Source organism: Electrona antarctica (assembly GCF_951216825.1).
Source record: "Electrona antarctica genome assembly, chromosome: 7".
Taxonomy (NCBI): Eukaryota; Metazoa; Chordata; class Actinopteri; order Myctophiformes; family Myctophidae; genus Electrona; species Electrona antarctica.
This window is the reverse complement of record NC_136812.1, coordinates 25,662,729-25,678,355: the sequence shown is the minus strand read 5'-3', so window position 1 is coordinate 25,678,355 and position 15,627 is coordinate 25,662,729. Positions and strand designations below refer to the sequence as shown.

At 42.6% G+C, this 15,627-nt stretch overlaps 2 protein-coding genes across 8 annotated transcripts in view; one reads left to right on the top strand and one right to left on the bottom strand.

Annotated features, from left to right (window-relative positions):
* Positions 1 to 10,723, top strand: part of rfx2 (regulatory factor X, 2 (influences HLA class II expression)) — a 47,593-nt gene extending 36,870 nt beyond the window's left edge. For all 7 annotated transcript variants that reach the window (XM_079506349.1, XM_079506350.1, XM_079506353.1 and 4 more), the window contains 8 exons: positions 3,206 to 3,318; positions 4,283 to 4,434; positions 4,729 to 4,826; positions 4,992 to 5,141; positions 5,235 to 5,443; positions 6,221 to 6,374; positions 7,757 to 7,799; positions 8,051 to 10,723. In XM_079506349.1, the coding sequence (XP_079362475.1) occupies positions 3,206 to 3,318; positions 4,283 to 4,434; positions 4,729 to 4,826; positions 4,992 to 5,141; positions 5,235 to 5,443; positions 6,221 to 6,374; positions 7,757 to 7,799; positions 8,051 to 8,172 (1,041 nt within the window). In that variant the 3' untranslated portion in view covers positions 8,173 to 10,723. The remainder of the gene's footprint in view (positions 1 to 3,205; positions 3,319 to 4,282; positions 4,435 to 4,728; positions 4,827 to 4,991; positions 5,142 to 5,234; positions 5,444 to 6,220; positions 6,375 to 7,756; positions 7,800 to 8,050) is intronic.
* The window catches only part of fcho1 (FCH and mu domain containing endocytic adaptor 1), a 55,272-nt gene continuing 48,158 nt past the window's right edge, over positions 8,514 to 15,627 (bottom strand). Inside the window, exons 25-27 of the mRNA XM_079506344.1 lie at positions 15,147 to 15,211; positions 12,161 to 12,328; positions 8,514 to 11,424 (exon numbers count right to left, since the gene is read on the bottom strand). Of these exons, the coding sequence (XP_079362470.1) occupies positions 11,396 to 11,424; positions 12,161 to 12,328; positions 15,147 to 15,211 (262 nt within the window). The 3' untranslated portion in view covers positions 8,514 to 11,395. The remainder of the gene's footprint in view (positions 11,425 to 12,160; positions 12,329 to 15,146; positions 15,212 to 15,627) is intronic.

Sequence of the window (15,627 nt, the reverse complement as noted above, 5' to 3'; positions counted from 1 at the left end):
AGGGACCCCCACACGGTAACTCTGTAATTTCTCAACCATTCCGAACGCGGGCCGTTGTTTAGAGCACTAAACGTGAAATGTGTTAGTAGGAGCGATACGATACGTATCACGATACATGGTTGGCGATACATGGACAATATTGGTTCATTATGACGATACGATTCAATGATTTTTAATCGATACAGTCGAAACTATTTCCCAAATACATTAAATATGTGTGAAACTTGTGGATAGTGCAGGTTTTTAAGGGAAAGATTTAATTATTATGAATATGAATTAGTAAACACAGTGATTCTCTGGAAAATACATGGACATTGAACACAACAAACACACAAACCCACGCCTTGACATGAACACAGAGAATACACACATGTATCAATAGACCAACCAATAGTGTAGCTATATGGAATGGAAAAGTAATTAAACCCATCTTTTTCTTTTTTCTTCTTAAAATTGCTAAATACAATGCACAAGTACTTAGTATTTATACAATTTATTATTTCCATTGCAAAACGATCCGATACAAAGTCAAACGATATGTTATTTGCTGTTTACATATCGATATACTTAGATTTTTTTAATTCATATTGATATTTCGTTACACCCGTATGTGGTAGCCAAGTCTATGTTTGTCTTGTCTTTGTTTAAAGGAGTGAGGCTCACACAAGTGTGATTTTAATTAAAGCTGGTGGGAATGGCATTGATTGTTTTGGTTGAAAAGGTCAAAGGTCTCCTGATCATCATCGAGGACGGATGGACAGATTTTCATGAAGATGATGGATTGGTCATCTTGGAAAAGGGATCAAAAGGGATCATTAAAAGGGATCATTACATTTTGTGACTCAAATGTCAAGGTCACCATCAAGGTCGAGGCCAAAATTACATAATTGGACATATCTCAGGAACGGAGAGAGACGGAACAACAGATCTTGGTGATTCCTCTGCACCAGCACCGATTGGAATGGGATGTGCATTCCAAAAGTTACATTGGATAACAATACAGATTTCCCTTCTTTGGCTCAGTGGTCGGACTATCCTGCACAGAGTCGGACTATCCTGCAAAAAGGAAGGGTGCTCCAACATGGCCTACTCTGTGCTGAGCTCTGACTTTGCTGCTGTAGAAATGTGCATCTGGGAAGGACATAAGCTGCAAGAAAACACTACTGAGTGTTTCTCTGACATTGAGAGAGAGAGGAAGGGGAATAGAGCAACTATTACAGCATTGAGGGAGCACTGAGAAGTCGGGGTTCTTCCAGCATTAAGGGAGCATTGTGTAGGTTTTTTTCCCCCAGCAGAAAGTACAGCATTGGCTGAGGAGATAAGCTGTAGAATGATATGATTTAGGGAGGAAGGGCATGGCAAAAAAAGGCCTCCTTACCAGAATATAAGTCAATGGACAGAAGGGTCACTTTGTACTGGCATTAAACAAAACTAGGATGAGAGAAACTATATTGAATAGTTAAAGGAGGGCCTTTCCATCCTGACAGGAGTGAGGGTGCAGAGTGGGGGGGAGGTGAGACCGTGATTAAAGCTGTGAAAGCACTGGCTTTATCATATTATCCCTGCCCTCCCCTTGTCCAGCCACACCACGCTCCTTTTGTTCCAGCCGTCCTTTCATCTCGGCGCGGCTTTCAAGACATGCCAATTAACCTTTCAGCGCGCTGTGTGGACATCTTGGTGTCTTTGTGGCAGCCTCCCCGTGGGCCTTTGTGCAGCCTTGTCTGTGGACGGGCACACGGGCTGCCTGCCTTTGTCTGCCAGTGCATTTCTGTCACTCTCACAGCGCCCTGTGCCGTCCATGGCGAGCTTAATGTTTGTGTGTGTGTGTGTGTGTGTGTGTCTTGTTTTATTTTCTATTGTGAGTAACAGCGACCCGTTAACTTGGCACACAAGGGCTTTTACTGGCATCAATTAAATTACAGCGCAAATAAAGGTAACAAGTTGGACAAGGTATAATGCAAGTCAATATTTCGACTTTCATATTTTTATGTAGGCTGTCATGTAAAAGTCTGTAAGACTGATGTAAACAGGCAGTGCATTAGCTAGAGACACAGATGGACGTCCATCACACATTCATTAATGTTGAACATGGATGCGGTCCACAATCTCTTTGCCATTTAATGCTGATGACCACATTACGTGTGAGACAGGAGGGTGGTTCAGGAATCTCTGACACAGGTCTCTCACTGTCTGTCTGCTGCGTGTGTGTTGTCTCCTAGACATTTCACAATTCATCAAGACATGCTGTTTTTCCTGCGCAGCAAAAACTCGGGAGGTAAACGCGCTTGTTTGGAAGGGACTGGGGAATTCTCCTTTTTGTTTTGGAGTTTGGTGTTTGAGCTGTTGCCGGGGGCAACGGTAAACAAGGTTACCATGGCGACGGCCAGAGAGGAAGCAAAAACATATCATGTGATTGAAGGAAAGCCTACACTGCTGTGTAACAAGATCCAGGGGCAAAGCATTTGTCCTGCCAGTGAGAGGCAGAATCTCTGGGCATGGTGTGAATCATAGTCGATAGACCACGCACTGTAGCAACAAAACACACTACACTGGAGTTTCACTTCTGACTGAAGAGGCGGAGAGCTGACACTTCTTCCGTTCATATGAATGGCTCAATAACTGTTGCTCCTCACATTACTCTTAACTGTCTGGCTCTTTATAGCTCTTTCTTGAATATAGCTGTGTCTGGAGCAAACCATTGGTTGATCTTTACTGTGCCTTCGTGTGTATTGTTGCATTGTTGCACTATGTGCAACATGTCCAGCTTTTTAAATCAAAAGGCTTATACAGGAAGTCACATGCTAGTTTAGATTGGCTTGTCAATAGATGTTTTGAGAGAAAGGTCCTGACACAACTCTGTAAAATGAATCTGTCTAATGGAGACAACTGGTAGGGGGTGGGGGGTAGTGAGTGACATTGACTTCAAATAAAACTCTTGATAAAGCCTAAACGCAGCCTTTCTAAATGTGATTAATGTGCAAGGGGCAGCATTTAGCTGGCTCATTGTCCAACCAGGAGGGCTGGGACTAAAAGAAAGGGTGAGGGAGAGAGAGCCTGCCTGCAGAAACTTTGTTGTGTGTCTGGTTGCCATGGCTCAGCTCTGTGTGTTTTGTCCTCCCCTCCCCTCCCCCTTCTCGTTTCCCTCCTCTCTTCCCTCCCTTGCTACCTCTTCCCCCTCCTTCCCTCTGTTGCCGCTCTCCCACAGGCTACTTTGGATGTTGTGATGAACCTCCAGTTCCACTACATTGAGAAGCTGTGGCAGAGCTTCTGGTATTCAACGGCGCCATCTAGTGACGGAGCCACGACCATCCCCAACAGGTTAGAGCAAACAACATCAGTGAAGACAGAGATTTCTTATATTGGTTATAATTTTTACACTTGCTTTGGCAATGTAAATGAATATTTCCCATGCCAATAAAGCCCCTTTGAATTGAGAGAGAGAGAGTCATACGTTTTAATTTCTTTCAAAAAGCAGGAAGTGAAAAAAATAAAATAATTTTCACCAAAAAAACATTTCCACTTTTTTTGGCAATACAAAAGTCAATAAAAAAGTGTAAATGTGAGTACTTTGGCCTCCATTTATTAGAAATTTTGGATGTGCTACCTGTTACGAACCAGTTGAAAATCCAAAGTACAGAGGTATATAAAAATAAAATGGGTAAATTATTTCAGGTTGGGCACCTGTACAGAAAATACTTAACTAAAAGAAAACCTATGCTTAGCTTTTCCAAACACAAAACAAACCTTCCTAACATCAACTAAAGAATTTTGGGATTTTGTTTCAATTCTACTTTTTCATGTATACTGGAGTTTGGGTCTAGCACTCCACTGAAAACCATTGCTGATGTGCAACCTCTTTCTCATTTAGTTTTAATTTCTTCTTCTCAATCACTTCTGTTTTACACAACACACGCTGCGCTTTTAGTGTTACGCCTTATGCTGTATATCTATGCTTCGTTGGCATTTCTTTTATACTTGAAAAACATTTTCTACAAAACAAAATCTACAAGCTTGCAGCCATGTTTTTATGTATTACAAAAATGCCTAAGAATATTAAGACATAAGCATCGTGCAAGATAAGGCCCTATACGCACAAGGCACTACACATACATTACTTGAATTATATTAGGATATTTGACATATTTGATCATCCTTGTTTATTTCTTTCTCTCTTCTTTACACATTTCTTTCTTTCCTGAACCTTCAAATGATGGGAGCTTGTACAACAGAATTTCACAGAGTTTTTACGTGTGTGTGTGTGTGTGTGTGTGTGTGTACACAGCGATGATGACATGGAGGGCATGATTCCCAGAGAGAACCTGGTGGCTCTGTGTAAATATGAACCAGTCAGACTGTGGATGAGGAGTTGTGATCACATCCTTTATCAAGCCCTAGTGGAGATACTCATCCCTGATGTTCTGCGCCCAGTTCCCAGTAAGTATTTCTGCTTTCTGAGATAGACTAAAGTGGAGCATAACTGGAAAGACAGGAATTACATTTTGGGTGTGACTATGCCCCCTTGCAGAACCAGTAGGAATCCTAGTAATACAAACTATACCAAATTAAAATGCAAATAACTGTGCTTTGTGCATATGTACACTGTAAAAAATATGTAGAAAAATCCTAGTTTATTTTAAATAATGGCTAAATCCTAGTTTATTGGATATTATAAACACAGCTGAGTTGTCGTAACACTGCTAGTAATTCAACTTGCATTTTGTCTTTCAGGCACCCTCACTCAGGCCATCCGTAACTTTGCCAAGAGTTTAGAAGGCTGGCTGACCACAGCCATGACAGACTTTCCTCAAGAGGTTGTCCGCACTAAGGTGGGCGAGGAAAACTTCAAATTGTAAAGCACTCGCTCTGAAGCCTTGTTTTGTTTATTCAATTCATTGAATAAATTCATGGAAACCAGACATTTGAAAATATATATTTTTTTGTTTTAATCACTGGATTCTGTGTAAATGTGGATGCGTGTGTGCATGGTGTAGGCAGCAGTAGTCAGCGCATTTGCCCAGACGCTGCGTCGCTACACCAGTTTGAACCACCTGGCCCAGGCGGCCCGTGCAGTTCTGCAGAACACCTCCCAGATCAACCAGATGCTCTCGGACCTCAACCGCGTTGACTTTGCAAACGTCCAGGTAAATTTGTCATATCAGACATATCGGCAACGCTTGTATTTGTGGTTATGCTGTGCTAGGACAAGGATCATTTACATTTGTTCATGATGACAGGAGCAAGCATCGTGGGTGTGTCAGTGTGACGAGAGCGTTGTCCAGCGTTTGGAGCAGGACTTCAAGGTGACCCTGCAGCAGCAGAGCTCACTGGACCAGTGGGCCACCTGGTTGGATGATGTCGTCTCCCAGGTCCTTAAGCCTCACCAAGGAAGCCCCAGTTTTCCCAAAGCCGCACGCCAGTTCCTGCTCAAATGGTCTTTCTACAGGTAAGGTTTCCCCCCCCCAGAGCTGTTAAAACATGTGGGTGCCTAAAAGACCTAGTTCTATCACCATGTCTTTATAATGTAATAGCAAAGCGTATATCTTTTCTACGTCCGAGCATAGACATGGTAACGCCCCGCCTGCCTCTGATTGGCCTACCGACACTGCCCGTCTTGCCTGTCCTCCGAGATGCAAGAGTACAAGAGAATGGCAACAGTAACTTGTAACTTTAATTTTTGTAGAAGAGGCAAACTAATATTGTTTGTGCCGTTTGCTTTGATTGAATAATTGATTGAACACGTATGTACTATGATTTGATTTGGCTGTGTTCTAAATTAAAGTGTTAGTGTTGATTATCGTGTATTAATCTAATTATAGTAAACTAATACTGTTATACTAAAAAAGATAAAGATCAAGGGAAAAGAGACCTTTTTACAGTACAATAATGTTTCAAGTTTACACAAACAGGCCAACGGCATAAACAATATTAGTTTGCCTCTTCTACAAAAATAAAAGTTACTGTCGCGCGTGCTAAGCTGTCAATCTCTTGTATACCGTACTTCGTATCGTATCGGCAGACTATCCAGCTAACTATCTTCCACCTCAGAGGAAACTCTCGGTAGGCCAATCAGAGGCAGGCGGGGCGTTTCCATGTCTATGCTCGGACGTAGAAAAGATATACGCTATAGCAAAGCATTGAATGTTTCGGATGCCGTCTTAATTTCACACAGTGCTAATAAGATCATTCTCTTTCTTTTACCTACTGTGTGTCCTCCCTTTAGCTCCATGGTGATCAGGGACCTCACCCTGCGCAGCGCGGCCAGTTTCGGCTCCTTTCACCTCATCCGACTGCTCTACGACGAGTACATGTTCTACCTAGTGGAGCACCGCGTGGCCCAGGCCACCGGGGAAACGCCCATCGCCGTCATGGGAGAGGTGAGGAGGGCAGATTTACGGTGCTAAAGTGACACTGCTGTTATTACAGCGTATAAGACTGTGTGTCTGTCTGTGTATGGACTAGAGGGCAGCACGGGTCCATCCAGAACCAAACACCCGAGAGCCGAACCGAGCCGGTTCGGGCCCAAAATATTGACTTGTCCCTCGGGCAAGGTAGGATCCATTCCAAATTGCCGCGGGTCTCGGTCAGATCGTCTGAAATGCAGTTACCCGAAATAACCATGAGGATCCAAGCTTTATTATTATATATTAAACCCTTCAACTTTAAAAATAGGTTTCAAAAATAGACATGCATGCGTTGTAATTATTACATTCAGCGTTGTCCATATTGTCTGTTGAACGGAGTCAACGAGGGCTGGGTCTCGTCATGCACCTCGACATGAGCGAGAGCGCTCTCTCTTTCGCTTCCACACACACACACACACACACACACACACACACACACACACACACACACACACACACACACACACACACACACACACACACACACACACACACACACACACACACACACACACACAGGCGGCGGGGTGCACGTCGCTGATAGGGGGCAGTCTCATGTCATGTTAAAGCATATAATATTGCAGAGAACACACTATGGGTCCGGATATATATCGGATCGGTGCCGTTTTGGTCGGACTGGTTCCAAACAGTCAAATCCTTCTCTGCTCCGGATCCAAAGCTTCCGTGGCGGGTGCAGCCAATTAGAATGTTTCTCGGATCCATAGCTGTTCGGTTCAGATATCACCGGTCCCGTTTCGGACCGGGTCCAATTTTATGGACGTGCTGCCCTCTAGTCTGGACCTCAATTATGGATTTGGCTCCTCCCATTTCTTAGTCCACTTGTGCTTCTGTTTATTCCTACTAACAACAATACATGTTTATGGCAGTAATCGCATTGAGAGATTAGCCCAAGACATACAGCTCTGTTAGCTGGGTTTGCAGAAATTTCACTAAAAAAATCCCTCAACCTTAGCCCATGGCTTCCTAAACCCCAATCCGCAGCATGGTTATGTCCCCGCCGTCTCAAGTTTTTTCCCGTTGAATATGACGTAAATGAAACATCAAACGCAATTTACATCATATGTAAACGAGCAATCTGTGGAACATCCTTAGGATATGACTGAAGGAGGGTAAAGGTGTTTATTGTTACGATACAGCAACATCATAGGCAGTGAACTGCTTATCCTTCAACTAACAATAACATAATAGTAATAAAACAGGAATGATGGTTTCCCTCTGTACTCCACAATATTTATTTCTTGATGATGGTAAAATGTGTTTTTCATGCTTCATTTAATCACGCCTGGTGAATTATCATTAATGTCACTTCTTCTCTGTTCCGTTGTCAACTATAGTTCAGTGACCTTAGTTCCATGATGCCATCGCTGATGGATAAAGGTAAGCTATAAGATATAATGAGCCCAAACACATCGAATTATACGAAACTACACACTAATTATGTTGAAATATAACAGTATTGTAGTATTAAAGCAAGTCCTAGGTCTCTGCTCCCGTTCTCCTATTATGTTTCCCCTGTGCTCACCAGATTAGTTTAAGTGCCCAAATTCAGTCTACTCTACACTGAGATCATGGTAGTAGTAGCTGTGCTTGCATCTTATGTTGACCACATCCCTCCTATGTGTGACCAGATCCGTCCTTCTCTGATGACATGAGCGACATGGGCAGCGATGCAGATGTGTCCCGAGGGCCCAGCGAGCCAGCCGTTAAGAGAGAGAGGATCGAGATCAACCACTCGCTGCAGGAGATCTGAGCCCAGTATGGCATTCTAGCTTCTAGCCTAACCAGCCCAGCGCCTCTCCCTGCAGCTCTTGGGTCCAGCGAGCCCCAGCATACTCAGAGCTCTTAAACAGCCTGTGTGTCTGTGTGTGTGTGTGCAGTGTACATAGAGAAGTGTGTAGCAATGTCATGCCCATCCTACCTACCTGCTCTCTCCCCTAGCTATAAAATGTATATAAACAAAGCGATCTCTCTGCTGGGGGGGGGGACTGTAATTCTCACTCCAGAAGGAGGCTTATGTGTCTGTGGTTTTTAACAGGGGTGTAATGCAGTTTGAATTTCTTTACATTCTTTTTTTTTGTTTTGCAACTGTGAACAATGACTTTTGTGCAGTATCTTTCATTGGGTGTGTAACTTTGTATGAGTGGTGGTGTGTGGTGTTTGTATTTGGTTCAGTTTTCTTTCGGTTTTGTTAACTAGCTGTGCCATAGTGTCATCTGAGTGCCTTAGAATGCTAACTCTTTAACCACCACTACAGATGTCTATATATCCCTCAGCTGTGCCTCTACCGCAGTGAATGTATTGTCTCAGAACCTCAGACATTCAAAAGCACCTTTTTAAAGAAAAGTAGAAAAAGAAAACTAATTAGGTGTAGGCCTGCACTTCGTTGTTGCCTCTGCTGCAGCTAGCAGTGAAAAAACAAAGCGCACATTCATGCAACCCACTGACCCAAAGGACCTGTCGTGTCAATGTATAACCCACCAGCACGGCTACAGTGTGTGGATCTGTAAAGTCAGTAGGGCCTCATGATACAGACAACCCTCACAGCCTCGCCATAGTCAAGAAGGCAGGAAACTCACATTCGATCATCCTTGGCTGATAAGATGACGTTTGTTTACCTCAATAGATTTTCTATGCTGTGCTCTTTTCAGCTCAGAAGACATGAGGCAAGTTTAAAAAAAAAGTGTAGCCACTGTTACTGTTAACTTTGTACGATCATGTAAATACAACTCCACACTGTTCATTCAAATGGTAACAATCCTGTGATTGCATTGCTGGTCAGCATTTTGTTGAGGGGCGCTAACTAGCGCCCCTCAACGCCTGGCTTTGTTTGTGTCGATGGCAAATGACGTAAGTGGGTGACTTCATCATCATACATAATCATGATAAAAGGTGCCCCCACTTCACACAAGTGTGATTTTTAAGAATGCATTTAACCTTTTAGACTTAACTTGGTGACCATGTGTTGAACTGTAGATGTGCTTGGGGCCTGCCCTGCCATCTCTTTATTTGCAGACAAGACATATAGTAAGCCACTTAAGCCTGATTTATAATTGGTTGCATGTCGGGTGTCGTGCACCAAAAACAGTGGATCTGCAAGCTCATAATGCAAGCAGTTATGAGCTTGTAGATCGACTATTTTCGGTGCACGATACCATGCACAACAAAGTTGAACTCAGGCTTTACTGTAAATGGAGTGGCTGACTGAACAGCCACTAAATAGTTAGTACGTGTTAAAGCCCTACCCGTCTCATTTCTGGCCTGTCTTATTTATCTACAGAATAGATCAAATAAGTACAACCAAAACCCTTATTGAAAGATAGTTTCCTGTTGGCATCTGAGCCAGCACATGCTCAGATCCCAAGACCTCATGCCTCCTGGAATAAATGAGAGAATGCAGTATATCCTTGGGGAATTTCTCTGTGCGTGCTTTCCACATCTAGTCCTGTCTACATGATATATGGAAATGCGTTCAGCTCCTGTAGCTTATGCCCATTGATGAAATGCTATATAGTAGCCATACAGTTGGACATAGGCCTCAATGTGTGACACCAAGAAACTGTTAAATTATATGAATATACATATATATAAATATATTTCTTTATATGATGTAGAAAGTGTGTTCTTATGTGGCCTTTGGAGCTACTTGGTCTTTGCCTATACTCTCACTGTACTAGTCACATGGTATTGTGGGATAAATGCTTTGATGTTTAATTTAATGGATTAGACCGATTTATGTGATAAACTTGTTTTCAAAGCTGTCATTTATGAATACTTATATTTGTGGGTGCTAATGCAGCGCCCAAGTCACTTAGGAAAAGTCACAAGAGGAGAAACTCAATTTCTATTTATGTGAACTATAACTGAACTACAACTTGGTGTTGGAATAATTGGTGAGTGATTTTCCCCTCCAGATTTACCCACTACCCCAGATGATTTTGTAGTAGCTATGATAATCCTAAACTTGCATTATTTAAGGCTTTTTGCTTCTTTTTTTTTTTTTTTTTACTTGTGCCTGTCACAGTAATTTGCCTTTAAATGCTTTGGGAAAGTAATTTCTATGTGTACTTTGTAATCGTTTTTGTAATGCTGTTTAGACTTGGCTGAGGATTATTTTTTATTGAATTAGATCTGGTTCTTACAAGTATACTGAACCCTTATTTTTCCGTATTTTTAAACCTGTTCTTGACTACAATTTAGCTAGCCTAAGTGGCAGACAATGGTCTGTAACAAACTGCATAGTTCAACTGTATTTTGTACCTGGTCAAAATGTGTAATAAATTGGTGTAAACCACTGGTTCTAACACACTTCTTTATTTATGAAATGTCAACGTCACAAAATCACCATTTGGAACAAACGGCAGATTTACAAAATTTCCTTCAGGAACGACAGCAATTACTTTATATTCACATACAGTTTGACTCCATTCAGTCCACAAGTGGTGTTCTAGACACATTTCTTCAATATGTACATCAATTAAATACCAGTTTCAGTGGAATCTCAGTTCAAGATGATTAATTCTTACACACCAGTGTTGCGTTTCAGGAAAACTGTTCACTTGTGACATTAAATATTTTCTTCCAGTGTCTCTTGATACAAAGGCACACAGAACAGAATGAGCCAAACGGTCCAGAAGAGGGAATAGGGTGCGCTTCCCAAGAAGGGTATTGAGTGTACGTACGGCACAGAAGGAACATGGTGGGAGGGGTGGGGTTACAAGAAAAGGCTTGGTCCTCATACAGCAGACACAACACCGTCAGAAGTTTAAGTGCACATTGTCCTTCAAGGCCTGGGCGGTTGAGTCTGGGTATGGTACCTTGTTTCCGGTGATCCTGTTGTGTTGATGCCTACCCACAGTCTTCCTCATGTGTCTGTTCAGTAAGTGTTCAGTCCCAACACAGATGGCTAAAAGTGCAAAGGTTCTCAGTGAAGCCCAGACAATCCATTCGGGACTCAAGACGGTCTGGAAAACAACTCACAAGGAGCAGCCTGCCATGTATTTCCCTGTCAGGGGGAGAGGAGGAGGGAGGGAGGGGGAGAATAAAAATAGAAATAGTAAATCTACAACTAGAATAAGTTTAGAACATTATGGCCCTCAAAGAAGAGCAACAACACAGCCAACAGTAAAGGCATACTCTAAAGTAGTCTTCGATAAGTAGCGTTTTGATTTTTAACATAGTATAGTATGACATATAAACCTTTATATTGAGGTATGGAACTAAATGGACTTGTACACTCATACTAATCATGATATTGACCCATGATACATATATACGGTTCTACTTGTAATTGTAACAGGCTTTTTTTTCTCTCCCTGGTAAGTAGGCTAATAATTACATAATCAAATATACTAATAGTTCAGTTTAATGTAAAAATATGAAATATTGAAATTATATGAAATTGGGTCGACGTGACTTCAGCAAGGGCATGTGGTTGCAACGGGTTCCCAACGCCAAATCAAATGGGACAAAAAAAAGCTCAACTTGTTAAAACCGGGAAAGCATCCGTGACATTTTAGCTATGTATATATAGTAACAAAGGTCTTTCAGAAATAGGTTAGGATTTAAAAGGCATCTTTAGAATCAGCCACAGGTCTTATTGGATTAAGCTAAAATGTGGGTGTAAAAGGTTGAGAAACACTGCCCTAAAGGAACCCTGTCTGGAAGCCACTTTGAGAGCCACTGTTCTAAACTAGCATGGTAGTACAGCCCCAGAAAGATGAAGTGTGTTACAATCTCACCTGTGGCAAATCTCTTCTTGATGAGGGACATGCGGTAGCGACTCCCCACCAGCTCCACGTCCATGCCCGACAGGGAGGCCCCAGAACCTACGAACTGAACGGCCAGGCTGGGTGGAGGGCCGCGGGGTACCTCTAGGCACTGCCAGCTGGCACACAGGGTCCCCGAGCCTGTGACATTTAACACAACCAGCGGGCATAGAGAGAGATGTTTAAATATTCATTTTTTAGCATTCACAGCACACAACACTTCATATATGCTCAATTCAGTCCACAAAGCTGCTATGATAGAAGGTGGTCCTCGGCCAGTCAAAGTCAATGTGAACAAACAGTACTTCTGTAAGATTATGTACTTTGTCAATTAATCAGGTTCAGGAATATAGAAAGACATATAGCAGGTTGTTTTCTAATCACTCTAATTGAGGCATCTAAACAGCGGCTTCTCCATGTGTTAAAGGACAACTTTAGTTTTTCTCAACCAAGGTTCATGTTTTAGGTTGTTATTAGGAAAAGTAAAAGATGAGTGTTAATGTTTGTTTTCATTTGCTGCTTTCTTTCGTTTTAGTGATTTTAGATATGTTTTACAGGGGGGCAGGGGCATTCGAACATGGGGATAAATATGTATTTTTTCACAAAATGTTATAGCGATTTCTTTTTTATTTACTATAGTCCTACTAGACCCCAGAAAATTACATCTGGCCACAAAATATCACGGGATCTATTGAATGTGAAGGGGGAGGTGACAAACTGACATATTGAGCCTATGATACACACTATGGTAGCCCTTATATAGGAGCCCCCTTCACATTCAGAGATTTGAGGTGGCTTGACCATACCAGCCTAGGTGCTGCCAACAATAATCCCGCTAACGCACACCCTCTCTTTGGTTACAAAATGCAGTTTCTACTCATACATATTCAATTCGATAATATTACTACTATCCATAATTTAAGCACATTGTTGTAGGCCGTGTGCACGTGCGTGCATGCATCTATATATATGTATTCTCTATTATAATCTTTATATGCACAAAAAAAAAGCCATTGTCCACTTTAAATTGACGATTTATTATTGATTAAGGGAGCATTTAAGGAGCCAATGTCCTAGAAATGGATAGATAGTGCTTTGCAGTGAAGTCCAGCCACTTTCCAGAGCTCTGTCAAGAACAGAGATATTGCCTCAGTGACAGGCAGGCCTCTGTTTACAAGGCTTCCAGTGCCACTGATGTAATTATTGACTTGCCTTAGCAAGACATTATTTATGTGAGGTTGTGGTTCCTGACATCTCAGCAATAAGGCAAAAGGACGTGTGCAGGAAAACAGTATTTGAGACAGGACAGGGAGGAGTTATGGTAACCTTTCTGTGTTTTGTCTTTGGATCATAAACCACAGAGGTCTTCCAACTACAGTCTTCTTCAATGTTCTTTAAAACTCACTATTTATCACCACAGGCTATGAAGAACTGTTTTCTCTGCTCTCCAACGGCGTGGCTTCAGAAAATAAGTTATTATATATAAATAGTTAAAATAGATTGCACAGCAGTGCATACCATCCTAGGTGCTGGCAAAACATGCATTTCAATCAGATGAGCCACTATACAAACATAGCTAAACAGTCCAACCAGTCCCAGTACCTCACCCCATACACGCACAGCTTTTTGTCAGGTTTAGATGTTGTAAAACTATGAGTTGCTCTTTGAGTTATTCATCATCAAGTCAAAGCAAATTGGGAAGTATTTTGCCATTGTTAAATGATTATACTGTATGTCTGGATTGCAAAACACTGACGAAGGCTGGATAGACGCAGCGTTTGTCCTTCAATGTAAGGACAAACGCTCCTTTAACTCACTCTTATCATTCTGAGTGAGACCCATCACTTTTGTAAATGGATTTCAAAACACAACATAATGAGAAATGCTCATGTGTGTGTTGATGTTTCTGGACAGTTTCTGTGTTCAGCTTTCAGCCAGAACCCAATGTCTTCAGTTAATTCAGAAACGCAGTGGTTGCCTCTCCTTTCAAATGCTAATACTGATGCTCAAGATAATGATAATTCATATAGCTTATAAGAGAAACAGCAGGACGTGGCACGCCACTGGAGCATCAACACACATCTCATGTACAGTACTCATTTAGGGAAAGGGAAACAAGTGTGAAAGAAACATACGCATGCCAAGAAACATGGAAAGGGGGCTAACATAGCAGACACACAGGGAAACAAAGGACACTTTCCAGTCCTCATAATAATTATACTCTCGGCAAAGTGCTCTCCAGCAAGGCACTAAACACCTCAAACAATTGCCAACAATAGGTACACGCCTAGCGGTTTGATTGGGCAGATCCCAGGTGTACGGGTGTAGGTGTATGGGTTTGATTGGGCAGATCCCAGGTGTACGGGTGTAGGTGTATGGGTTTGATTGGGCAGATCCCAGGTGTACGGGTGTAGGTGTATGGATTTGATTGGGCAGATCCCAGGTGTACGGGTGTAGGTGTATGGGTTTGATTGGGCAGATCCCAGGTGTACGGGTGTAGGTGTATGGGTTTGATTGGGCAGATCCCAGGTGTACGGGTGTAGGTGTATGGGTTTGATTGGGCAGATCCCAGGTGTACGGGTGTAGGTGTATGGGTTTGATTGGGCAGATCCCAGGTGTACGGGTGTAGGTGTATGGGTTTGATTGGGCAGATCCCAGGTGTACGGGTGTAGGTGTATGGGTTTGATTGGGCAGATCCCAGGTGTACGGGTGTAGGTGTATGGGTTTGATTGGGCAGATCCCAGGTGTACGGGTGTAGGTGTATGGGTTTGATTGGGCAGATCCCAGGTGTACGGGTGTAGGTGTATGGGTTTGTTTGTGTATGTACGGTACGTGCAAGTCTCCCTCACGCTCCCTGCAGCTCCTCCCTCAGGCGGTTTCTGTTAATAACAATGTGTTCTAAAGTCAACTTCCCTTGTTAAATAATGAAAATGAAAAGTAAGAGAGAGAGAGCTCTGACCTTTGCTGTGGTTCGTCGGGGAGAGGTTGGGTAGTTTCCACAGCAGACGTCTCTCCTCAGCATTCCTGGGGGAGAAAACAAAAGGGCGAGTCAGGCCCACCCTGTTCCTACTTTTATGTTTTTGAACTATACCCCTTTCCTATGGAGCACCCCCCACCACCACCACAAGCAGCCTCTCTGTCTGTCAGTAACTCTACCCTTATTGAATCGCTCCATTCCATTAGTCTGGAACACTTGGTAAATAATTGAAGCCTAGAATAGTACGTATAGAAAAAAAATCTATCCATCCGCTAGTAGTGTGAGGAAACACTGGAGCGTATCCAACAAACAGACAGACAGGTCCCTGCCGGCCTTTCACAGCTTACTGAGATGGTGAACTTAAATGCCCCTTCATTCTTGTCACCTTTATGCAGGCGGTGTGGGTCCTGCAGCACCACAGTATATGTTCCCTTGTCCTAATGAACCCACAGTGGGAACAAGA